Source organism: Oryctolagus cuniculus, chromosome 2, assembly GCF_964237555.1.
Source record: "Oryctolagus cuniculus chromosome 2, mOryCun1.1, whole genome shotgun sequence".
Lineage (NCBI taxonomy): Eukaryota > Metazoa > Chordata > Mammalia > Lagomorpha > Leporidae > Oryctolagus > Oryctolagus cuniculus.
The window spans coordinates 191,983,492-192,008,715 of NC_091433.1; the positions used below are offsets into that span (position 1 = coordinate 191,983,492).

The window sequence follows — 25,224 nt, forward strand, 5'->3', positions numbered from 1 at the left end:
GACTTGTCGCGTGGCTCCAAGTTGGGAACCCAGCACCGTCGGCAGCCAGCGGGCGTTACCACCAGGGTGACCTCCACCACCTCGTCTGGGCCTGACTGTGGCCTTTGTCCTCCCACCCAAAGCCCTGTTACTGCAGGGGAGGACAGAAAGTCAGACACACGTTGCTGGAGTGTGGACCAAGGTTGAGGGCGACTTCCTGCCTTGCTCAAGGGAGCTGCATCCCTGCAAGGCCTGGGCCCCACATGGCGGCAGCCAAGCTGCACGGGTCTGGCTGTTTGCAGCCCTAGGCTCCTGGGCCTGGGGATGTGGCTTTAGCCAAAGCATGAGTGACAGTTCTTTGGCGCCACAAAGATGGATGACTGGGGTTGGGGGCAAGAGGAGGAGGAAGGCTTCAGCCAGCAGCCTGGCCTGCTCCTGTGAGTCTCTGTTGGGGTAACAGCTCCCCGGCCCCGCGGCCCACCTGTTAGAAACCACGGTGGAGGGCTGGCGCCGCGGCTCACTAGGCTAATCCTCTGCCTGCGGTGCCGGCACACCGGGTTCTAGTCCCAGTCGGGGTGCCGGATTCTGTCCCGGTTGCCCCTCTTCCAGGCCAGCTCTCTGCTGTGGCCAGGGAGTGCAGTGGAGGATGGCCCAGGTGCTTGGGCCCTGCACCCCATGGGAGACCAGGAGGAAGCACCTGGCTCCTGCCATCAGATCAGCACGGTGCGCCGGCCGCAGCGGCCATTGGAGGGTGAACCAACGGCAAAGGAAGACCTTTCTCTGTCTCTCTCTCACTGTCCACTCTGCCTGTCACACAAAAGAAACCACGGTGGAACGGCATCGAGTACCTGCCTGCTCTGCTGAGAAATCTGAGCTCGACGCCACACCACAGGGCATGCGTGGAGACTGGTCTTCCATTTTCAAAGGAAGAAAGTCACAGTCACACGGTGGCAGCTGAGTTTCGGGTTGGAAAGAAGGGAGCCGAGGTGTCCCCTCTGGGGTAGCTGGAAACAAGCCCTTCTCGGCCAGCTGGGCGAGACACCTGCAGGCAGTCGGGAGGCCCGCGCACTGCCCTGTGGTCTGCAGCCCCTCTCAGCCACAGCGTGGTGCGGCCGCTGTGGGCCGGGTGTGCAGGCCCTGCTAAGCCGGGCTTGCCCCAGGGCCTGGCCTGGCCCTTGTGTGCTGGAGTTGGGCAGCCAAACAGTGGCCGGGCTGTGTCCCAGGCGCTCACGTAGTTTGCACCGTGATGTATCTGAATGTCTGTTATAAGATTGATTTGAAAGGCAGAGTGACAGAAGAGGGAGAGGCAGATCTTACTCTCCAACTGCCCACAACAGGACCAGGCCAGGAGCCAGGAGCTCCATGTGGGCGGCAGGGACCCGAGTGCTCGGGCCATTACCTGCTGCCTCCCAGAGTGTGTCAGCAGGCAGCTGGACGGGAAGTGGAGTCGCCAGGACACACCCCAGGCAGTGCAGGCTGCGGGCTTCCCCAGCGATGACAACACAGCGTGCCGTGGTGTCTGCTCAAGGTAGCACCGTCTGGTCACGTGCAAGTGCAGGGCATTTTAGACCTGGGAGTTCAGACATTTATCCAGAAGTTAGATCCCCAGTCTCCTGGCTAACTCCTAATGCTGCAACAGCTGGGGCTGGACCAGGCAAAAGCCAGGGTCCAGAACCAGTCTGGGTCTCCGGGTGGCAGTGACCCAACTACTTGAGCCATCCCTGGTGCCTCCCAGGGTGTATTCCGGGGAAGCCGGACCCACAGCCAGGCTCTCAGACGTGGCGAGCAGGCACCCAGGTGGCCGTAACTGCTACACGACACACTCGCGTTCTAGAGTGAACAGACCACTGAGGCCTGTGGCGAACTTCCCTCCTGGAGCTGCAGGAGTCCACACAGGTTCCCAAGGCCGGGGACCGAGGGGCGTTGGCTGCTGGGCCGGCCGCAGACAGCGGGGCTGGGGTCCTGCTGGAGATGGGCAGCCACCTGGGATCATTTTATAGCAGAACACAAAGTCACACACAGCAGACCTGGTGCTAAGACTATTAGGACACATTGGAACGAAGGCAAGGGACAGACGGGGCAAGCGTCGCCGCACGTGGGAAGGGCTGATCGTTAGAGGAGCCTGGGTGGGGGCTTCAGGAGCGATAGGCACTGAGGGGCGCCGGGTGAGACGCCAGCCTCTGGCCCGACTGCAGCTTCCTGCCCACAGGCGCTGGCCGCCTCCCACGTGGGAGAGACTGCGCTTAGCTGCAGCCTGGCCAGCCCTGGCTGTTGGGGGCAGCTGGGGCAGTGACCGGCATATGGGAGATCCCTCTGCCTCTCCACTAGAGTAGTAATGCCGGCACAGGGACGTGGGGCGCACAGAGATGTCTTCAACCTGAGAAGCGCATGTTGGAGCCGTGAGACTCCCCACCTAGCAGATGGGGCAGAGGGGAGACGTGGTCTCAGCTCACGGGCAGGACGGGGGGACGGGCACCAGCAATTCTAAGTGCCTTTACGGGACTGCTCATGGAGGCGGCGTCTGCAACGGCGCAAGTTAGGAGCAACCCTTGTAAACGAGGACGCCACTGAGCAGTGGAATGAGGCAGCTGGACAGGGGATGAGGCAGGCCAAGGGTCCAGACTGATGGCCAGGTTCAAGCTGGAATGAGTGACAGCGGCCGGGCATACACTATACAGCAGGGGTGCTACGTGTGTGTGTGTGTGTGTGTGTATACAGCAGGGGTGCTGTGTGTGTGTGTGTGTGTATACAGCAGGGGTGCTACGCGTGTGTGTGTGTGTGTGTGTGTATACAGCAGGGGTGCTACGTGTGTGTGTGTGTGTGTGTATACAGCAGGGGTGCTACGTGTGTGTGTGTGTGTGTCCACGGGCATGGACCTAGAGCACTCGACGTGAGGAGCTGGTTCAGCGGTGGCCTGCAGCCGGAACAGGTGCCCTGGGGCGCAGGGGGGCCAACCTCCGCCCGCGCAGGCCCCGACAAGTGCGGCCGCGGGTTTCTAAGGGGCTGCCCAGAAGGCCTCCTGGGGGAAGGACGGGCTGAGAGAAGGCAGCTCGGGCGGGTCCCGTGGCTCCAGGACTCAGCTTGTCCCCACCTCCGGCGTCTGGCCCATGCTCCCCAGCTCATGAGGCCAAAGGAGGCAGAGAGCACACCGGGCCTCGCAGGTGCCCAGCCCACCTTCCCTGAGGGGGCGCTGTCCACCCTCTCAGGTGCTGGAGCCACGGCACCGCCCCCGGGGACAATGTGCAGCAACCCAGGGCAGGCCAGAAGCCCTGGACAGAGCCACTCGTGCCTGCAGGCTGGCCCAGGCCCCGCTGGTGACCATGCCTCTCCGCACAGTCCCACTCCCTGTACTGACGGCTGCTGCCCACGGCGTCCAGGGTTGGCCTCTCTGATCACTCCCCGCCCACACACCCCAAACCTTTTCAGCACGCCTCCTCCGTCATGCTGGGCAGGCGGCAAGGGAGCTTTTGAGCTGGACTGGAGAAGCCCCTGAAGGTGAGATTGAACCCCTCCCAAACTGCTCCGCGCCAGCCACAGGGTCGGGAGGAGCCGGGGTGCGGGGTGCAGGGTGCGGGGCAGGTGGCGGGCTCTGCGGCTTCCACTGGCTTCCAGGTCGGACTCACGTGGAGAAAAGGCTGTGCTAGGCTCTCCCAGCCTCTTCCTCTCACAGGCGAGGTGGAGCCCACAAGTGTGCAGGGGCCTCCTCCACCAGCCACGTCCTGAGCGGCGACCCTGACTCCACAGAGCCGTCCTCTCCTCTCCCAACCCCACCCCTGCCGGGCAGCCCGAGCACTGGTGGCTCCAGCGCCTTGAGCTGCATTCCTGCTGTAGCCTGGAGCTGGACAGCCCCGGGGAGCCCAGGCCCCACCCCTGGCCAACCACAGGCCCCACCGTGCCTCCCCTCCTCCTCCACTGGGAGGCGCTGTGGAGCGGGACTGAGTGTGCGGCACGGAAACACCCACGAGACCCCAGGTTGCCACGGACCCCATCGAGGAGGAGTCAGGTCCTTTCCCAGGCTGCCTGGCTGACCAGGCGGGGGCCGGGCGCCGGGGGCTCAGGCCTCGAACTGTGGCCCGCCTGAGGTGTGGCACGGCCCCAACGCAATGGGGTCAGCTGTCCGGGCCAGGGGCTGGCCCCCGCCCCAAGCCGTGTGTAGGCTCAGCTCCACGGCTTGATAAGCAAGGCTGCCCAATGAGCAGAATAAAAATGTAATATCTCTCACGGACGTACGTAGACATCTGCGTAACGTTCACGCGCACCTGGGCGCCCTGTAGTTATCTGGCAGGCCCACCCACTAGGCCCCTGTGCCAGAGTGGCCTCTCCCGCGGGGACCATGGTGAGCAGGCCTCCATGATCCACACACCAGGGCCCCGCCTGGCCCTTGCATCACGGCCACCAGGGGGCAGCAGCATCCCATATTTGAGGCGCTGTGCAGCTATCCACCCACCTGTCCACCATCGTGGGGGCCCGGGCCAGGACAGGAGGCCTCCTGTGGGCTGAGGGCTGTGCGGACACTGTTCAGGGTCTGCACCTGCAGAGGTGCCTTACCCGTCCCCAGCCCAGCACCGTGTGTCTCGGTGCATCAACCCTGGTATCGGCGGCTGACCCAGATGCAGAGCCCACCTGAGGCCACCAATGTCACACCTGTCCCATCCAGGGCATCTGCCCCACATCCCATGACCTCGCCCAGTCCTGAGAGCCAGAGGTCACGGTCTCGGCCTCCAGGGATCCTTGACCTGCTCCAGGGCACGGCAGCCTCTTCCGCTGCCGGCCGCTCTGCAAGATCAAGGTCAGCACCCTGGCTCTGGGGCTGCATTGCTCTCCGGTGAGCACAGGGCGAGGCCTGGGGTCTCCTGGTGTGTTTGTGGCTATCTGGGACTTGTCCCTGGGCTGTCAGCTGTGTCCAGAGGCTGCTGTGACCATGAGGCAGCGAGTGGGCTCCCATCATTTGTTCACTCCTCCCTGAGCAGCTGGGCCGGGCGGGCTCTGCACTGGGGACACTGGAGTGACCTGACAAGGCCACGAGTGGCAAGGAGGGATAGCAAGGGCCCAGGGCAGGGAGTGTGGAGTCCAGGGTGGCAGCCAGGAGAGGGCAGAGACCCCAGACGTGGGGCCCACCCTCTTGGACTAAGGGTGAAGGAGTGGGTGGGTCTGGGTGCCCGTGGCCCCAGCTCTCCCACCCAAGGCAACCACTATGAAGTGCCGTGGCCCAGGAGGAGCCAGACAGCCGCTGGTCCTGTGAGCAACACAGACGCAGACAGACAAGGCCCCGCACAGGACGGGCCTGGGTGGGACTGAGACCCTCCACAGACCCTCGCTGCAAATGACAAGTGGGTTGGGGCCGGCGCTGTGGTGTAGTGGGCTAAGCCTCCGCCTGCAGTGCGGGCTTCCCATATGGACGCTGGTTCATATCCCAGCTGCTCCTCTTCTGATCCAGCTCCCTGCTATGGCCTGGGAAAGCAGCAGACGATGGCCCAAGTCTTGGGCCCCTGCACCTGTGTGGAAGACCCGGAAGAAGCTCCCGGCTCCTGACTTTGGATCGGCCCAGTTCTGGCTGTTGCAGCCATTTGGGGAGAGAACCAGCGGATGGCAGACCTCTCTCTCTCCGTCTCTCCCTCTCTGTAACTCTGCCTTTCAAAAAATAAATTTTAAAAACAAACACACACACACACACAAAAAGGCAGCTGAGTTATCTGAGCCGTCCGCCGCGCCCCAGCACTGCCCCATACAGCACAGCTGTGTGCACACGCACACCCCACAGGTCACACACTCACACTCCACCTGACCCACAGGGTGCCAGACATGACTGGCTGCCCCTGACCTCCAGGGGCCCTGCGCGTGCCCCAGGGGCCTGGCGGGCTGTGGTGGGGTTGGGGCATGCATGTGGCCCAGGGAGGCTGGCCCCCACCTCCCCACTATGCCTGGGTCCAACTTTCCTATCCGTATGCAGAGCTAGTGCTCTGCCCAGCAGGGGGCGCTGAGGGGCCACAGAAGCCCCGGGTCAAGTGCACAGGTGCTGCTGGAACCGCGAGCGGCTTAGGGGCACGCAGGCAGAGGTGCCGGGTTCCTATGACTGGCAGATCCTTCAGGTCTGGGCCCCGCCTCCTGTCCTCCCCAGGGACCCCCATTCCCACGGGCCGCCCTGTCCTCACTCCCACAGTGCCTCTGCCCATGGGGCCAGAAGTCTTGCCAGCCCACCAGCGACCCCCAGGCACCCTGAACCCACCTCCGCCTGCCCAGCCCCGGGCCTGGGTTCAGCACAGCCCACCCGGAGCTGCAGCCCTGAGCCACGAGCCCCCAGGCCACGGGCCTAGGACAGCCTGGCGTGAGGAAGGCCCAGGCTGGGGCTGAGAGGCTGAGCTGGGCCCGAGGGGCCACTGTTCCCGGGTGGAGCCCTGCTCCACAGTGGGCTCCCTGCCCCTTGTGTTGGTAGGGGTCCTCTCCAGAAACCCAGGTCTGGTGGACCCTGCTCAGGCCCACCCGTCTCCGGGGGCGGGGAGGAGAGAAGCCATGCGGGACCCAGAACGAGGCTGGTGAGTGCCCTTTGGCTGTGCTGGGGAGGCCAGACCCCCTGTCCATTGCAGGAGCGACCTGTGGGGGGTCAGGCCTGGGCACCCTAAGTGCAGCACCTTGGAGGCTGGTTCAGGGCCCGTGGGTGGCCCCTGCGTCCCCCTGGACAGCCACGGGTGGCTGACGACATGGCAGGGGCCCCTTCGGCGGCTGTGCGGCGTGTGAGTGTGCACACCAAGCCTCGGCCAGGTGCATACACTACGAGGATGGCCATCCACCGAAGGAACACGTGCGCCACTTTCAAGGAACTCTGGCCAACGTGTGGGCCTGCCCGGGACGGCAGCAGACCTGGGATCCCTGGAGCAGCAGGCAGGACACGCGCAAGAAGAGGGGGTGGCCCAGGGCCACAGGTTCGGGGACGGCCAGGGCAGGTGGAGGGCCTCGGAGGCCGTGGACGAAGAGGAGGCTGCAGGTGGCTCACGGACAGATGGCGGTCACCGCTGGGGTCTTTTCCCGCTGGGGCTTCTTGGCACACAGCCAACACCTTTGGGGGCTGCCTCTGTCCCCGGCCGTGGGGGACTCCCTGAGCCCTGCCCACAGTGCCACGGTGAAGCTCAAGTCCAACTCCCCCAAGCCCAGCAGGGCTGCCTCTCTGGAGTCAGTCCAGTGCACCCCTGGTCACGGGCCTCCTGCACGAGGCTGGTGGGTCCGGGCAGTGGGGGCTTCCCCGAAGTTGAGCACACGGCCTCAGCATTTCTACTGAAAGACAGGTGCGTCTTGAAGGTAGGACAATGACCAAAGGCAACACAGTAGCTGCTGTCGCTGGAGGCCCGCAGAGGCAGGTTCTGTGCACCTGCTCTGCACCCCAGACCTTGGGCCGTCCTGCTCCCCCGAGGCCCAGAGGAGCCCACAGCCAGGGGGAGTGTGTGGAGGGCACTGCAGTGCCCATCCTTGCCAAAGAACCTGCGTCCTGCCCTGTCAGCCGCACGCCTGCGGGGGAGGTGGTGCCCCCTCTCGGTCCGGGGGACCATCCTGGCCAGCCTGAGCCGGGCATCTGGATCTCCGCTCATCCGCACTGGCCTGGCCATGGCTCCAGCCAGTGAGAAGTGAGGCTGGTGGGGCAGAGACAAACAGCCCCGCCATGGAGGCACACCGCGATGGAGAGCCACGGAGAGGCCAGGACGAGAGGCCGGGATGTCGCTTGTCCTCCCTTGGAACAAGACTCTCCTACCCTGTTGGTCAAACCCCGGATGGAGGGGCGCAGGAGGGCAAGGCCATTGGCTATGCCGGCAACAGTCACCTCTTTCCACAAGCCCCTCCTGGGAGGCACCGCAGAGCAGGTGTCGCAGACACAGCAGGAGAGGCCGGGGGCGGGCGGGCGGGACACCTGCAAGTCCCCCTTGTGTCCTGGGGACGGCAGGACGGGGCAGACACCAAAACTCGGAGAATCCGTTTATTTGATCATTTTGAACGCTGGAAATGCCAGACCAATCCACGAGGAAGACAGACCACACACGGATGCTTGTGCTCGTGACGGGACAGCGGCATCGCCATGGCTCTGGGCATGCATTTCCCTTCGCGACGGGCAGCTGCACGATGCATACACACCACGACACAACCAGGCTCGAGGGATCACAGGCCACGAGGGGGACCACGCGTCAAAGGCCACCGGAGGCATTAAATACGGACCTACACGTGACGCTTCACTTCACCAGACGGCTAACTTAGGGACGAAAAGGAAGGAGACGGCGGCATACAGGCGTGCAAGTGGTTTTGGTGGGAGGACCAGCAGGGTGGACGCAGCCATGCACGGGAGGGGCTCACTATCTGCTCTCCCTCTGTCCCCGCCCCCACCTCGCCCCCAGGCACCTGCGACGTCACCTTGAGCCTGGGCGCCCTCGCTCGGTCATGACCAGTGCTGCCTGCCTGTGTCCGTGCTGCCTGTGCACCGGACACGCCCTGGAGCTGAGAACACTGGAACCCTCCCGGAATCGCAGCCCTGGAAGGGACAGGGCGGGGCGGGAGGCGAGGGACACCGCGAGGGCCATCGGAGGAGGGAGGTGCAGCCGGCAGGGCCGGGCCAGAGCCGTGGTCGCAGTCCCGGCAGCGCGGGAGTGACGGCGGAGGCAGCCACGTTGGCAAGCGAAGCTGGAGCGGCGAGCGAGCCGGGCTCCCTGGCGGCGTGCGGCGGCCCCTCCCTCAGAACTGGCTGGCGCTGCTGGGGTCACACTGCAGCAGCCGCACGATGGACGGGTCGCTCTTGGCACCTTTGATGAATTCTTCCAGGGACAGTTTGCCTGCGGGACAGAGTCGGGAGACACTGGGATTAGCCAGAGGGTCCACGGGGCATGGGCACGGCGCCCGGGTCAGGCACGGGCCCCGCGGGTCCCACTCTCCAGCTCGTCTGGGGCTGGATGGCCCCCAGGCTGCACACTGCCCCTCTGCGGCTCCCCGCAAAGCCTCAGGACACCCACACCCGGGGGCAAGCGGGCCTGGGTGAGCACTCAGCCCATGCTCACAGAGAGGTGCTCAGGTGCTTAGTCCAGCAAGAGCGTGGTATTGGGTCTAACCCACAGGCAACCCGGGTGGGTACTCCGTGGGCAGCCATGGGCCCTCAGCTGCCACGCGCGCTGTCTGCCTGCAGCTCCAAGCCTCCAGCCTCCGCGGAGGTCTCCATCTGCTGGTTCACTCCCCGATGCCCCCAGCAGACGAGGCTGGGCCAGGCCGAAGCCAGGAGCCCAGGGTTCCATGTGGGTGGCAGGGACCCGAGGACCTGAGCCATGGTCTGCTGCCTTCCGATGGGCACTGGCGACAGCACGACCCCAGGCACTCCCAGCCGGGCTGTGTGCCTCAGGGTCCCGCCTCCCTGTGCTTCACAACGGCTCCGCCTGGCTCCGGGGCTGCACTGCACACAGCCCACGAGAGGCACAGAACCCGAGTCCCACGGCGCCCCCCCCTTGCTGGGCCAGGCCAGAAAGCTGTGTGCACCCTCATGGTCACTGTCCCCAGCCGGGGCAGCAATGCCGCAGCCTGAGAGCGCTCCTGGGCCACCCGGGGAGGCCCCCAGCTCACAGTGAGAGCGGCAGGCCGGCCCAGCTTCCAGGACCCCCGCGCCCTCCTGCAGCGCACCCAGGGGGCCTCGCAGACAGGGGGACAGGGCGTCCCTGGGTTTTGAGGGGAGAGGCTCCACTCAGAGGTGCCTGAAGGTGTCCCTGGCTCTGAACCCCAGATGGGGCACAGAGCGGGCCGCCGCAGGGAAGCCACAAAGCTGCAGAGGGGACAGGGAGTGTCCCAAACCCATCTGCGCCAGCCACAGCACTGCATGTGTGTGCACATATGCATGTATACCCACACATATGTGCACACGCACACAGCATCACACTGCACACGGCATCACACACACGCACACATCACACGTGTGCACGCATCACACAAGACACACATGTACACAGCATCACACACACTTGCATCACACACATGCACACGGCACCACACATGTGCACACACATCACATGCACACAACCACACATGTACACAGCATCACACATGCACACATCACACATGTGCACACACATCACACAAGACACACATGTACACAGCATCACACATACACACTTGCATCACATACATGCACATGGCACCACACACGTGCACACACATCACACGTGTGCACGCATCACACAAGACACACATGTACACAGCATCACATAACACTTGCATCACATACATGCACACGGCACCACACACGTGCACACACATCACATGTGTGCACACATCACACAAGACACACATGTACACAGCATCACATACACACTTGCATCACACACATGCACACATGCACATGGCATCACACACATGCACACATCACACATGTGCACACACATCACACATACACACTTGCATCACACACATGCACACGGCACCACACATGTGCACACACATCACACAGGCACATGTGTACACAGCATCACACACATACTTGTATCACACACGTGCACACATCACACGTGCACACACATCACACATGTATGCAGCATCGTGTACACACATGCACACGGCATCACACACACTTGCATCACACACATGCACACGGCACCACACATGCACACACATCACATGCACACAACCACACATGTACACATCACACATGCACACATCACACACGTGCACACACATCACACAGGCACACGTGTACACAGCATCACACACATACTTGTATCACACACGTGCACACATCACACGTGCACACACATCACACATGTATGCAGCATCGTGTACACACGTGCACATGGCGTCACACACGGAATCATGCATGGGCACACACACACACGCACACACCCCTCATCCCCTACCGTCGTTGTTGGTGTCCATCTGCCTGAAGATCTTGTCCGTCCGCTTCTCGGGGGTCGACTCGTCCTCGGGCATCTTCATCACAGAGGACACCATCTTGTAGATGGCCTGCACGGGAGGGCGGGGGGTCAGGGGTCAGGGGTCGTCTCCGCCCCGGGTGGGGGCTGGGAACGCCGGCCGAGGATACGCACGCGGTCAGCCCGCCTGCAGCTCCGGAGCCGCCGCCCTGGCCCAGCTCAGAGGGGAGGGAAGAGCTGGGAGCCCCCGCCCAGCGCCAGGGGGCCGCTGCCCACCCGCCCCGCCACGGGAGGGCGGGGGGTCAGGGGTCAGGGGTCGTCTCCGCCCCGGGTGGGGGCTGGGAACGCCGGCCGAGGATACGCACGCGGTCAGCCCGCCTGCAGCTCCGGAGCCGCCGCCCTGGCCCAGCTCGGAGGGGAGGGAAGAGCTGGGAGCCCCCGCCCAGCGCCAGGGGGAAGCCGCCGCCCGCCCGCCCCGCTGCAGGAGGGTGGGGGGTCGGGGGTCGGGGGTCGTCTCCGCCCCGGGTGGGGGCTGGGAACGCTGCCGCCCTGCTGCGGGAGGGTCGGGGGTCGGGGGTCAGGGGTCGGGGGTCTTCTCCGCCCCGGGTGGGGGCTGGGAACGCTGCCGCCCCGCCGCAGGAGGGTGGGGGGTCAGGGGTCAGGGGTCGTCTCCGCCCCGGGTGGGGGCTGGGAACGCCACTGCCCTGCCGCGGGAGGGTGGGGGGTGGGGGGTCGGGGGTCAGGGGTCGGGGGTCGTCTCCGCCCCGGGTGGGGGCTGGGAACGCCACTGCCCTGCCGCGGGAGGGTGGGGGGTGGGGGGTCGGGGGTCGTCTCCGCCCCGGGTGGGGGCCGCGGGCCCGCACCTGCACGATCTCCAGCATCTCGCTGCGGCTGATGTAGCCGTTGCCGTCCAGGTCGTACATGCTGAAGGCCCACTTGAGCTTCTGCTCCAGCTTGCCCCGCGAGGTCACGCTCAGCGCGATGATGAACTCCCGGAAGTCGATGGTGCCGTCGCTGTTGGTGTCGAAGGTGCGGAAGACGTGCTCGGCGAACTTGGAGGCGTCGCCGTAGGGGAAGAAGTTGGCGTAGATCTTCTTGAACTCGTCCACGGTCAGGTGCCCGGTGGGGCAGTCCTTGAGGAAGCCCTTGTACCACTCCTGCAGCTCGTGGTCCGTGAACTCCGTGTTCTCCCGCAGGTCCTGCAGCACCTCGGGCCGCAGCTTGCTGTTCTGCTTGCCCATGGCGCCCGGCGGCGGCGGCGGCGGCTACACCTGCAACACAGCCGCCGTCAGCCGCCGCCAGCCCGGAGCAGGGCTGAGCCGCGCCCCCTCCGGCCCTGCGCCGTGCGTGGGCAGGGGCTGAGCCGCGCCCCCTCCGGCCCTGTGCCGTGCGTGGGCAGGCCCCGCAGGACCTGTGCCGTGGGCAAGGGCTGAGCCGCGCCCCCTCCGGCCCTGTGCCGTGGGCAAGGGCTGAGCCACACCCCCTCCGGCCCTGTGCCGTGCGTGGGCAGGCCCCTCCGGCCCTGTGCCGTGGGCAGGGGCTGAGCCGCGCCCCCTCCGGCCCTGTGCCGTGCGTGGGCAGGCCCCGCAGGCCCCGAGCTCGCACGCTGGGGGCCACCCTTTGCCCCCACCAACAGGGGGGCCGCACGCACGCCCTCTAGTGGCGAGACGGAGGAGGTGCACGGACCCGGCTGCCCGGGGCTAAGCTGCAGAGGTTGGAAGAAACCTCGCTCTCAAGCGCCCACCCACCTCCGCCTTTGTCCTGGATGGTTCCCTTTTAGGGGAGACCACACGCTGCTTCCAGCCTTACGTGAGACTCCCGAAGCCTGGCAGGAGGGCCTCCCAACTAAGCCGCAGTGAGTGAGGCTTTGGAGCTGTTTCTGCATCTATGAATGCTGCCCGGCGCGCGTGGGGGTGGGGGTGGGGGTCCCCCTCCCCACTCCCCCCTCCTCCGCTGCAGCCTCCTTCCCAGGTGGATTGGTTCACACGTGAGCGCTTTGTTTTCACCCATCTCTACAGCCGGAAGTAACACACCAAGCATCCCGTCCCGTGTGCAGCCTCTGCCCAGGGCAGCTTCCTACACACAGCAATCCCACGCCGGGACACGCCACCCACGCAGCGCTGGCTGTGACCCCGACGACCCCGAGCCCCAGCGCTGGGCACGGGTAAGAAGTCATCTTCCAGATGGATCTTTGTGTGGCGACAACAGCACACAGTCTGCCGGCATTTGTGAAGAAAAACACAGGGGCACGGATCGGTCCGCGCCTCGGACCCCCACCCCACCCCACCCCCGCCCCGGGAAGGGCTCAGGGAGCAGCCGGGGTTGGGCCGGCGCCTCTCAGCCTTGACTGCAAACCTGCGACTTTAAGATGCTGATGAACACCCACAGACACACCGGCCCCAGCCTCCAGTCCTCGGACACAGAGCCCTCCCTTCTCCGGCTCCTCCCCGGTCCAGGGAACACCTGGAAGCCTGCCCCGCCCCCTGCTGTCTGTAAGTTGGGCCTACAAAGTGGGAGGTGCCAGTCTTGGCACAACTGGCCCCTCGGTTTGCTGCCAAGGGTGCAGAGTGAGGGGAGAGGTGGGGTGCAGGGCAGCAGGTGCTGAGGCCAGCCTCTCCAGCCCCCCCCCCAGCCCCTGACCCTCGGAGGAGTAAGAAGAGCCCCTCCCCACCTCCACCCCCACCCAGCCCTCTGTCAGCTCAGCGGAGCCCTGGGGACTTGGCCATGGGGACTTCCACGTAACAAGACCAGGGCGGATGTGAGAATCAAAATGTAATGCCTCGGCCGGCGCCGCGGCTCACTAGGCTAATCCTCCGCCTAGCGGCGCCGGCACACCGGGTTCTAGTCCCGGTCGGGGCGCCGGATTCTGTCCCAGTTGCCCCTCTTCCAGGCCAGCTCTCTGCTGTGGCCAGGGAGTGCAGTGGAGGATGGCCCAGGTGCTTGGGCCCTGCACCCCATGGGAGACCAGGAAAAGCACCTGGCTCCTGGCTCCTGCCATCGGATCAGCGCGGTGCACCGGCCGCAGCGCGCCGGCCACGGCGGCCATTGGAGGGTGAACCAACGGCAAAGGAAGACCTTTCTCTCTGTCTCTCTCTCTCACTGTCCACTCTGCCTGTCAAAAAATAAAAACAATAAAAAAAAAATGTAATGCCTCAAAGATGGCTGGCAGGAGAGGAGAAGTGACCAGGAGGCGGCCAGGGCCTCCAGCCTCGCTGTGACTGCTCCCGTGCCAGCCCCGGGGCCACCTCTGAGGGCCCCAGGCCAGCACCACACACAGAAGGCCTCCCTCCGAGTGGACAGGGCTGGGTCCCCAGGGTGGCACAGGGCCCAGCGCCCGCCCCCCCCCCCCCCCCGGCGGCAGCTCCGTGTCCTCGGCACACCCAGCCTCCAGACTGGATTCTGTCCCCTCCCGGTGCCCGTGAACCTGACCTCATTTGAAAACAGGGTCGCTGCAGACGACTGAGTTAAGAAGAGGTCATTAGGACGGGCCCTCGTCCACCATGGCTATGTCCTCAAAGCAGGGGAGATGGGACCCCACTGGCAGACACACAAGGACAGGGCCCCACGGCCCCCAGAAGCTAGAGCGAGGAGGACAGATTCCCCGCCCAGGCGGGGAGGCTGGCCCGGGGCAGGCGGCAGGCTCACGGCCATCACCGGCCGCCACTGTGGGCTCATGGCACCTCCTCTGCCTGACGGGCATTTCTGCCCCGACTCTCGGACCCTGCAGGCTCGGGGTCGCTGCTGCTGGCGTCAGCTCACCGAAAGCCAATCGGCGCCAGAGAGAAGCTCCCCATCTGCCCCAGTGGGCTTGGGCTCCGTCCTCACAGACGCCCCGAAGTGCCACTCTCGCTGCCTGAAATGATGGACGTTCACAGATGGGAGCGCCAGGCGCAGGAGGGGAGGGGCGGGTGCGCCGTGCGGAGGGAAGCCCCGGCCTGCCCGGTTCCTCCCACGTGGGCCCCAGCGCCCCCTTCTCAAACCTCGGCGGGGCCTGGAGGAGCAGGAGCAGGGGTTTCCACCAGCCGACAGGGAGCTCTTGCTGTTGGCATGGACACTGTGCACATGTACACACACCTGCACTCGTATACACACCTGCATACACACACCTGCACACATACACATGCCTGTATACATACATACACCCGCACAGGTACACACACCCGCACAGGTACACACACCCGCACGCGTACACACACCTGCACACACACACCTGCACGCATACACACACCTGCATACATATATACACCTGCACATGTACACACATCTGCACGCGTACACACACCTGCATACATACACCCACACATGTACACACACCTGCACATGTACACACACCCACATACACCTGCACATGTACACACACCTACATACACACACCTGCACACACATGTACACACCTACATATGTACACACACCTGCACACACCTACATACGTACACACACCTGCACACACACCTACACCTTAACACATACACACACCTGCACACGTACACAGTTGCACACATACACAGCTGCATGCATTCACACCTGCACACGTACACACATCTGCACACACCTGCTTTTGGGGATGACCCTGACCAGGCTGGTGTTCCAGGAGAGCCGGGAGAGCCCCTCTGGGGATGCGAGGGAGGGATCCGAGCGCGTTGGCATCAGAGAGGCCCGAGGCCACGCCGAGCCCCAGGGGACTTCCTCCACTGGGGAGTCCGCAGGATGGGAGTGGGGTGAGGGACCCAGCACGGACACAGCAACCCTGGCGTCTGTTCTCATCCGATCTCAGGGAAGAAGAAAGGGCCGTGCTGACAACAGCCTGACACCGGCTGATCTGAGCCCTCATCTGGACCGGGGAACGTGGAGGCCGAGGGTGCTGGGACCCCAGCGTGGTAGAATGTCTCCTGAAAGGGAACCTCCACCCCCAACAAGAAACAGAACTCCTAGGCCATGTTCACGGCCCGGCCATGATCCCAAGGCCAACACACAGTGAAAAGTGCACGGGGCATGGTGATGGCCGAGCAGGGCAGAGGGAAGCCACACCCCACGGCTTTGAGAGAGGGCCTGAGGAGGGAGGCGCAGGCCAGCCGGTGCCCTGGGGCCTGAGAACCTCCAGTGCGAGAGGACACAAGACGCCCTCGCGTCCTGTCCCCATGCAGCCACGTCAGGCCCCAGGTGGAGACGCTGCCACTCCACCCAGCTCAGCGGGGCTCGCAGGCTGCACAGTCCAGCAGTGTGGGGCCAGCACGGCAGTGGGGACAGGGTCACCCTCCAGCTCTACAGGGTGTGGTGACGTCACAGGCTGTCCGGCAAGGAAGCCGGCCTGAGCTCACCTCCACGTCTCTTCCCTGCTCCTTCTTCCTGGTCACAGGCTGGACTACATTTCCCAGCCTCCTTTGCAGCCCCTGGGCCATGTGACCGCACTGGACAATGGGATGTGGACGGTGATGCCCACCCCTTCCAGCTGGGCCCCTCCAGCGCCCTGCTCTGCCCTCTGTCTGCTGCCTGCAGCTGGGTGCAGAGAAGCCGGGGAGGCCCGGTCGGCACAGACCCTCCAGCAGGTCCCGGCCAGACTTCCTGATCTGAAGCGCAGCCCACAGCGCCTCCCTGGAGTGCCCTTTTCCCAGTCCTCCTGCAGATGGCGCCGCAGTGGCTGCTGCGGGGCACTGGGGCTGAACTCCGGGGAAGCCCAGCTGAGCAAGGCTGTGGGAGGGAGGAGGGAGGACGGGCTAAGTGATGCCTGGAGTAGAGCCCTCCCCTCCCCAACGCCACACCCCCTGCACGCGACCAGGAAACGCATCTTTCTGTTGTGCTGCCCGGGGCCAATGCGGGGCGCAGCCCCTGGCCCCGGAGTCATGTGACCGCCGCCGCACCTCCACACCCAAGGGACTCCCTGGAGAGACTGGACAAGGCAGCCACAGGCTGGGGAAGCAGGGGCAGAACCAACAGAGAATGGGAAATGTAAAGGAACGTCGCTCTCTCCTATGCAGAAAGCCCCCAGCCGGCCCCCACCCCAGGGGCCAGCCACGATCGAGACCCGCACAGGGCTCCAGAGGCTCGTTCTCAGAGAAACCGGGAGCCCAGCTTGTCCTGAGGACCTGGGGCTGGGCTGGGTGTGCAGCGGGCGGGCAGAAGGCAGGGCCCCAGCTCCTGGGGCTGCTCACGGCACAGGTGCCAACAGGACGGGACAGGACGGCCAGGTGGGGTAGGGATCCCAGGAGGAATGGCCCATCCCCCGGGGGGCCCTGGGCATCCAGAATGACCAGGAAGCTTTCAAAGGCTCCTGGAGGCCCCCGAGCCCCGCCCCAGGCCATGAGCAGGGGACCGGGGCAGGGGTGCAGGAGCTGGGAGGTGGGGTCTGGCTCGGCCCTGCTGTGGGGAGAGGGTGTTATCTGCAGCAGAGGCCTCCTGGGGCCGTGTGGGCTGTGGGCCGGGGTGCCAGAGTGGAGCCTGCCCCCCCTCCCCCCGCTGCTCTGTGCCCACCTCCGGGCCCCCTAGTGCTCCCAGCAGGTGCTCCCAGCTGCTCCTGCATCACAAGATGGCCTCCCACCACCACTCCCTTGGAGTCGCTAAATGGATCCCATGAATGCCAGAGACAGCCACCGCAGGCCTCGTCACTCACGCACTGCGATGGGCCGGGAGTGCGTTAACAAAGGCCTCCTGACATCCGAGCACAAAGAGCCCCGTTTGAGCCCGCCGAGGACAGGCGGGGGCGGCTGGCGGAGCTGACCCGTTATTAATGAGCCGAGGAGCTGTCTGGGAAGCAGGACCTCCTGCAAAGGTGGCCATCGGCAATCACGCCGCTCGGCAGCACCGGCCACCCCAGCTCCATTCATCACAGATCTGTCTTCCATCTTGGAGCAGGAGGGCAGGGTGGGGGGCGGGGGTCCCGGGGGAGCCGGCCTATCTGAGGGCACAGCCGGCTCCTGCCTGGCTTCAAAGGCTTCGGATTCAGGCAGGGCTCGGAGCTGATAGGCACCAGCCTTCCAGGAGGGAGCGTCGCTGTCGACATTTCATTCACTGCCAGCGCGGAGGGAGCTAAGGTGGCACCGACACCTGTCTCAGTTACTGCTATTGTTCTTAATGGGCTACCTTGTAAAGCAAATGCAAACGCCACTTGGGGAGCCTTGTGACAACATGAACCCACAGGCGGCAGAACCTGCAAATGAAAGCCTTCTCAGCAGAGTTCCAACAGCGGTGCGGGGAGGCCCACGGGAGCCCAGGGCGCGCACGTCCCATTAACCACAGCTCGCGCGCGCGGACGGCAGCTGGCGGCGTCTCCTCCCCTCCTGCACAGCGCTTGATCGGGCTGATCTCCAAAGCGTGCCTGGAGACACTGGCAGGGAAGACAGGGGAGGCGGGAGAGGCGGACTCCTGATCAAAGTCCCAGGCTCCCGACAAGGCTGCAGGGGCGTTGCAGGTGAATTTGAACTTCAAGGCATCCACGGCTCGGGCCGGCTCGGGATGACAGCCTGTTCTGAACAGGAAGGTGGCAGGCGGCCGGAGCACGGGCCAGTGACTGGGCTGTGCTCCTCGTCACCTGGCCCCAGGCCCTGTCTTTCTCCTGGAGCGCTGTCCTCTAGGCAGCCAAGCTCAACCCATCCCATAGGGTGCAGGGGGCAGCGGAACGCGGGGCTGTGCAAGAGGCAGCTCACTGGACACCAGAGGGCAGCACTGGGCAGGTCCCCCAGGCTCCCAGCTCTGAGACCCCGCCTCCCAGCTTCCTGACCTCACCCCCTGCCGCTGCACCTTGCCGTGGTCACGTGTGCCTCAGTTTCTCCATCTGTAGCTGGGGCTGCTCTGTCTGCAAGCCACGTGCCGCTGGGGAGCACCTGGCCACGTGTGTGCACACCCGCAGTGAACCACACACACTGCACCTGACGGTCTAATATGCAGACGGTAATACAAAATCTACAACTTCTCAACCCCGATTGCACGGGAGATGGCAAACATGGCTGCAGGGACAGTGGGCGTGGCAGGCATTGGGGCTCCCGTTCAGAGCTTGGTTTGAGGTTGTATTAAAATACTAAGTAGAGCTGGCACCGCGGCTCACTAGGCTAATCCTCCGCCTTGCGGCGCCGGCACACTGGGTTCTAGTCCCGGTCGGGGCGCCGGATTCTGTCCCAGTTGCCCCTCTTCCAGGCCAGCTCTCTGCTGTGGCCAGGGAGTGCAGTGGAGGATGGCCCAAGTGCTTGAGCCCTGCACCCCATGGGAGACCAGGAAAAGCACCTGGCTCCTGCCATCGGATCAGCACGGTGCGCTGGCCACAGCGGCCATTGGAGGGTGAACCAACGGCAAGGGAAGACCTTTCTCTCTGTCTCTCTCTCTCACTGTCCACTCTGCCTGTCAAAAAAAAAAAAAAATACTAAGTGGATGACACCAGGCACATCAGGCTGCTAACACCCTGTGGCGTCCTTGGCTGGCTTCCCTCTTGGTGCAGGGCAACGCGTCGGCACTTCACAATTCCCCAGGGGCGCAGCAGGCGCTCTGCTCAGCAGAGGGACCCCGTGTGCTGCGGACCCGGGTCTGATCCCCGCGAGGGGGTAGGTGTTGGAGGGTGACAGCCGACTCCCTGAGTCAGACCTGGTGCAAGAGGGCACTCGACAGCTACCAGGCGCGTCTGGGTCCAAAGCCAGCCCACCGACCTCGGCGGCTCCCGGAGCTCTCCTGGAAGCTTTGCCGCATGGGCACGGCCGGTGGGGAAGGCCGGTGGGGACCCTCCCGGCTCTGCACCAGGTCCCTGCAGCTGCACTTCCCCAAGACGCCTCAAAGCCCTAAAATGCAAAAGAAGCGGGGAGAGGCCAAGCAAGGCACAGGACCCCTCCCTGTCCTGGGCTGCTCCCTTTCCACTCTCCCAAGGTGGAAACGCCCTCCGCGAGGCCGGGGAAGAGTACAAAGTCGCCGAGCAAACACTCCTGCACCGCGACAGTACCAAGAAGAGGAACACACGGGCGTGCCCCTCCCCTCAGCCTCTGCACACGCCGGCTCACCCGCCCGTGCGGTGCGCTGGCTCCTGCTCTCAGGCAAACTCCTACTCTACCACCAAACCCCAGCGTGCCCGCCGCTCCTCGGGGCCGCGCCTCCCAGCCCCACGCTGCCCTCCGCTGTGCAGTCCGACCGCCGGCATTCTATCAGGACCTTCATCGTGGCCGCAGCCTTGTCTCTCTCCCTCATGACACCCTGAGTTCTCAGGACAGAGGGGACCTCAGTCACCCCAACAGGGAGGCTGCCTCGTGCGTCCAGCCTGGGCTTCCGGCCTCAGGGCCTTGGCACGACGGAGGAATCCCTCAGCCTGTCTGCTCTTCCTCCCCTTCAGTATCTGCCGGGTTTATTCCCCCCACCAGCCTCACCGGGGCGCCTCCTCCTCCGGGGAGCCCGCCTCACAGCACCACCTTCACGCCCTGGTCCCACGCTCTGTCCCGTGCCCCAGCATTCCCCACCACCTGACACCGCATTTATCTGTTTAACGACCGCCTGCCTCCTCTGGCCACCACGCTAACGGGCTGGCACACACTGGGTGACCAGTCCCGCATCAGAAGTTAGATGCCTTGGCTGACGGACAAGCGAGGGGCTGGGTGGGTTTTTGCCGGCTCTTTCCTGCTCTGACATCACACGACTCCCCCAGCGTCGGGGCTGCGGGGTGGAACACAGGGACCCGAGGGGACAAGCTGTCTTGCTCGGGTCTGAAGGTCCAGAGAGGTGCGTTCAGACTTGGTTTTCTGGGAAGCTCCATCTGCCGGCGCAGGAGCAGGTGCAGCAGAGGTCCAGCCAAGCTCGCTGCCCCTCCCCCCCCAGGCGTGCATCCCCGGCTACTCGACAGCCTGACTGTGCCTTGACCTGGAGCCCGGCGGAGAGAGGCAGGAAGCGGGCGGGCAGGCCAGGGGACGGGAAGGTGGACGCTTTGGGTGGGTGGGTGGGGTCTCCCTTTCGGAGCCGGCCAGCGCCACCGGAGACAGACGCAGAGGCTGGACCCAAACAACCCCCTCCAGGTTGTTCTGAAGGCAGAAGCCCCCTATGCCCATCACGTGTGAGCTCCGTGCTCCCAAGGTGGGTGGACGCAGGGGACAGCGCGAGGCAGGGCGGGGAGGCAGAGCGCCCCGTGGCCTGCAGCCCTCAAACCCCCCCAGGGGAGCAGTGACAGCGTCCCATGCACCCCTCGGGCAGCGCGGCTCGAGCAGGCCAGCGTGCTGATGGCGTCACAGCGGGAGAGGGCCCGGGGAGCGGCCGGGAGGGGTGGGGAGGCGGGGGCTTGCTGCCAACAGTGACCGTCCCCAAGGACCCGGAGGGCCCTGGGGACCCCATGCCCGGGCAGTCACGCAACAGCCCCTCCAAAGGAGAAACAGGCACATGAACCCCCAACTTCCTATTCTCGGGGCCACGGCACATCCCAAAGAAGGGCAATTGAAGCTGGCGCCGCCCCCTTGCCAGCCTCTACACGGAGTTGGAGGCCCCGCTGGCTTGGCCGTCTACATTCCAAGGAGGGGCTCGCTCACCAGCTCCGGTCACCCCCGAGTAAGCCCTGTGGCCAGCTGCGGGTGACCCCAAGTGGCCACCCATCAGGGGGCAGAGTACAGCCTCATTCCACAGCGACGCTGCCGGCCAGGATGTGAGCAACAGCCCTCGCCCAGAGGACAAGGGGGCAGGCTTGCGCCCGTGAGGCTGGCCCCGTGTGGCCAGTGACTCAGCGTCCCCCAGCCAGAGGCCAGCGCCCGGCACACCCTGGTGGAGACATGGCAGGCCGGGCAGCCCTCGGGGGAAGGGGGGGGGTGCAGAGCCGGGCCCTGGAGGCGGGGCTGCACACAGGAAGTCACACTGCCCGGTCTCAGCACTCCACAGCAGGCCTCTGCCTGCACCCCTGCCGAATGGGGCCAGCCTGCCAGCTCCAGGGGCCACAGTCAGGTCGGAGGCTGTGTCTGCGCCGGCCTGTGCGGCCAGCACGGGGCCCAGGCGGGTCTCCTGCCAGCTGCCCGGGGTTGGCTGTCTCTTCACTTCCACCAGTTTTCCTGCCCTGGAACGCAATACTGCTCCCTGCCCGTGGATCTGACTGCGCGGCTGTGAGGGGACAGGGAAATCGCTGCCCGAGGACGTGAAAACTCCGGGCAGTGTAGACGCAGAAAGGCATGCTGGGCACCCTCGGGGAGCTCAGGGACAGCTCCAGCCAGAGCGAAGCAGGGACGGCCCCTTCTGCCACACCCATCTTGGCTGGCACGACCAGCAGGGGCGGGCGTGGTGGTGCCACGGGCCAGGCCACTGCCTCAGATGCCCACGTGTCCTACCTGAGAGCTTGGTTCACGCCCTGGCTCCTCCGCTTCTGTTAGTTTCCTGCGAACAGGAACCCTGGGCGACAGTGATGGTGGTGGAAGTGCTTGGGCCCCGCCACCCACAGGGAGACCTGGATGGAGCCCCTGGCTCCTGGCTTCAGCCTGGCCCAGCCCTGGCTGTTGCAGCCATTTGAGGAGTGAACCAGCAGGTGGAGGATCTCTCTCTCCCTCTGCCTTTAACTGTTTAAATCTATCTTTGCAAACCAACCAACAAACCAACCAACGCATCCCCCAGTCCTCATGGCCCGGTGGGCAGGGCCTGGGATCTCGCGTGCAGCCGGGGCGGGTCAGTGCCGTCCAATCCCCGGTTTCCAAAGGGAAATGAGGAGGCAGCAGCAGAGGCTGGGGGCACAGGGCGGGGCCTGCGGCAGCTCGCACGGGCCCAGCCGGCCGGAGGTCCCACCCCCGTGCCAGGTGCCCCTGGCCAGCCTGTGGACCACGGGAAGGGGATGTTGGCTCGTTTTGAGAGGGTCAGCGAGCACAGCGGCTGCTGGAGGCACGGTGGGCTCTCCCGGGGGCCCCACGCCCTGCGAAGAGCTGGGAGGTCAGCTCTGTGCACCCTGAGGCTGCTCTGGTAGGGCTTGTTATGTGCACACACACACCAGCCAGTGTACACACACACACACACACACACTCACCAGCCAGTACCCCCCACGTACCAGCCAGTACACATATACACACACATACACACACACCGTACACATCAGCATGAACACACCCACCAGCCAGTGCGCACACACACACACACACCAGCCAGTACCCCCCCGATGCACCAGCCAGTACACATATACACACACACACCCCGTGCACATCAGCATGAACACACCCACCAGCCAGTACGCACGCGCACACACACTCACCAGCCAGTACCCCCCACGTACCAGCCAGTACACATATACACACACATACACACACACCGTACACATCAGCATGAACACACCCACCAGCCAGTGCGCACACACACACACACACCAGCCAGTACCCCCCCGATGCACCAGCCAGTACACATATACACACACACACCCCGTGCACATCAGCATGAACACACCCACCAGCCAGTACGCACGCGCACACACACTCACCAGCCAGTACCCCCCATGTACCAGCCAGTACACGTATACACACACACACACACCATACACATCAGCATGAACACACCCACCAGCCAGTGCACACACACACACTCACCAGCCAGTACCCCCCACGTACCAGCCAGTACACGTATACACACACATACACCGTGCATATCAGCATGAACACACCCCAGCCAGTACACACACACACACTCACCAGCCAGTACCCCCACCAGCCAGTACACATATACACACACACTCACCAGCCAGTACCCCCCACGTACCAGCCAGTACATGTATACACACACACACACCGTACACATCAGCATGAACACGCCCACCAGTCAGTGCACACACACACACACTCACCAGCCAGCACCCCGACGTACCAGCCAGTACACACACCATGCACATCAGTATACACACACATACACACACCAGCCAGCCCCCCCACCAGCCAATACACACACATACACACCCACCAGCCAGTGCTTGCACACACACACACACCTGCCAGTCCACACACACACTCAACACCACATACACACACCCCATGACACACACATGCACACACAGGCTGCCCCTCACCAGCGTGCCTGCCCCCACTGACGGTCCAAAGGCAGCCCTTGTCCTGCTCCCCGCGGGCAGGCGCCCAGCCAGGACAGGGCTGCTCTGAGGTGCGCCTCCCCCGTCCTGCCCCCTGCGGGCGGGCACACAGTCAGGACCAGGCTGCCCTGAGGGGCGCCTTCCCCATACAGCAGGCTGGAACGACTAGGATTTCACTCGCAGGAATGTCCTATTTTTAGGGAGAACAATACAGGTCACATTTCCCATGCACTGCACCGCTCTCCGCTAGGCTGGCCCAGATCCCCATGCACCAGGCCCCGGCATGAAGGGAGGCGCCCACGGTCATCCCCAGCAGGGGCTGCCCGGGCACCCAAGGGCTCCGCTCCCTGACCGGCAGCGAGGGGTCCACGCGTGGGGCGCATCCTCCCGCTCAGCTCTGTCCCAGGAGACCACAGAAGCTGCAACTCTGCCCGCAACTGCTTCAAGCAAACCAGTTCCGATTCTCCAACCCACGGTCCCCAAATGAACGAGGTGGAGCATGCTCTGATGAGCGGCTGTGAGCAGAAGCTGTGCGTAGCAGCCTGGCCACAGGGCCACGTCCACCCTGGGATGCACTGCCCACGGCTACGCTCACAGACTGCCTGGTGTCCCCTTACAGCCCAGCACACGGCTCCCAAAACTCTTGCCTAATATATATTTTTTTAAACTCAGGAGAAAACCAGGAATCATCTCGTATGCTGTTTGATTCATGCTTAACGTCTCTGGAAAGAAATACAAACAGTAAGTCATTCCCAGCCAGTGACATCAGCGGGCTGAAATGCCAGGCGGAGCGGCGAGGGGCGGGCCGTCCCTGGGCAGAGCCTGTGTTTACCGCAGACCGGTCACGCCTACCCCACCGCACCGGATCCTGCAGGGCTGTGGGCAGTGACCACCCACACACCGAAGGGGTCACCCACGCGTGTTCGCTGAGCACCTACTAAGCGGAAGCCCGGGCAGCCCCAGGGTTCCTGGAAGGAAGACGCCCTCCACGTGGCTGGGGTTGGCACGGATTCCCTCCTTCCTCCCCCAACACCGACTGGCTGCCCCCTCCCCCTGCCAGGCACGGAGCTTGGGTGCTGGGGCAGGGGGCAAGACGGGAGGCAGCAGCCCTCTGCCGGGCCCACGGACTCCTGTCCTGGAGCTTCCAGGCTGGGCCGCGTCCTTTGCCGACCCTTTCCCCGAGGACATGGGGCGGGGCTCCGTTTACCCAGGGTGCGGCTGGGAACAGCCCCGTGACCAATTAGCACACGCCTGGAACACAGGAAGACACAGCAATTGTTTGATGGGAGCAAGGAAGGAAGCCAGAGAAGGAGGGAGGGAGGGAGGGAGGGAGGAGGGCCGCCCCCCCTTCGTGGGCGCGCCTTCCAGGAAGCTCCCATACAC

At 64.5% G+C, this 25,224-nt stretch overlaps 1 protein-coding gene across 4 annotated transcripts in view; it reads right to left on the reverse strand.

Moving 5' to 3' along the window:
* Window positions 1-7,929: 7,929 nt before the first annotated feature.
* HPCAL1 (hippocalcin like 1) overlaps window positions 7,930-25,224 on the reverse strand; it is an 85,126-nt gene continuing 67,831 nt past the window's right edge. For all 4 annotated transcript variants that reach the window (XM_008249835.4, XM_070069753.1, XM_051827836.2 and 1 more), the window contains exons 3-5: window positions 11,720-12,127; window positions 10,842-10,947; window positions 7,930-8,786 (exon numbers count right to left, since the gene is read on the reverse strand). In XM_008249835.4, coding sequence (XP_008248057.1) covers window positions 8,689-8,786; window positions 10,842-10,947; window positions 11,720-12,097 — 582 coding nt within the window. In that variant the 5' untranslated portion in view covers window positions 12,098-12,127 and the 3' untranslated portion in view covers window positions 7,930-8,688. The remainder of the gene's footprint in view (window positions 8,787-10,841; window positions 10,948-11,719; window positions 12,128-25,224) is intronic.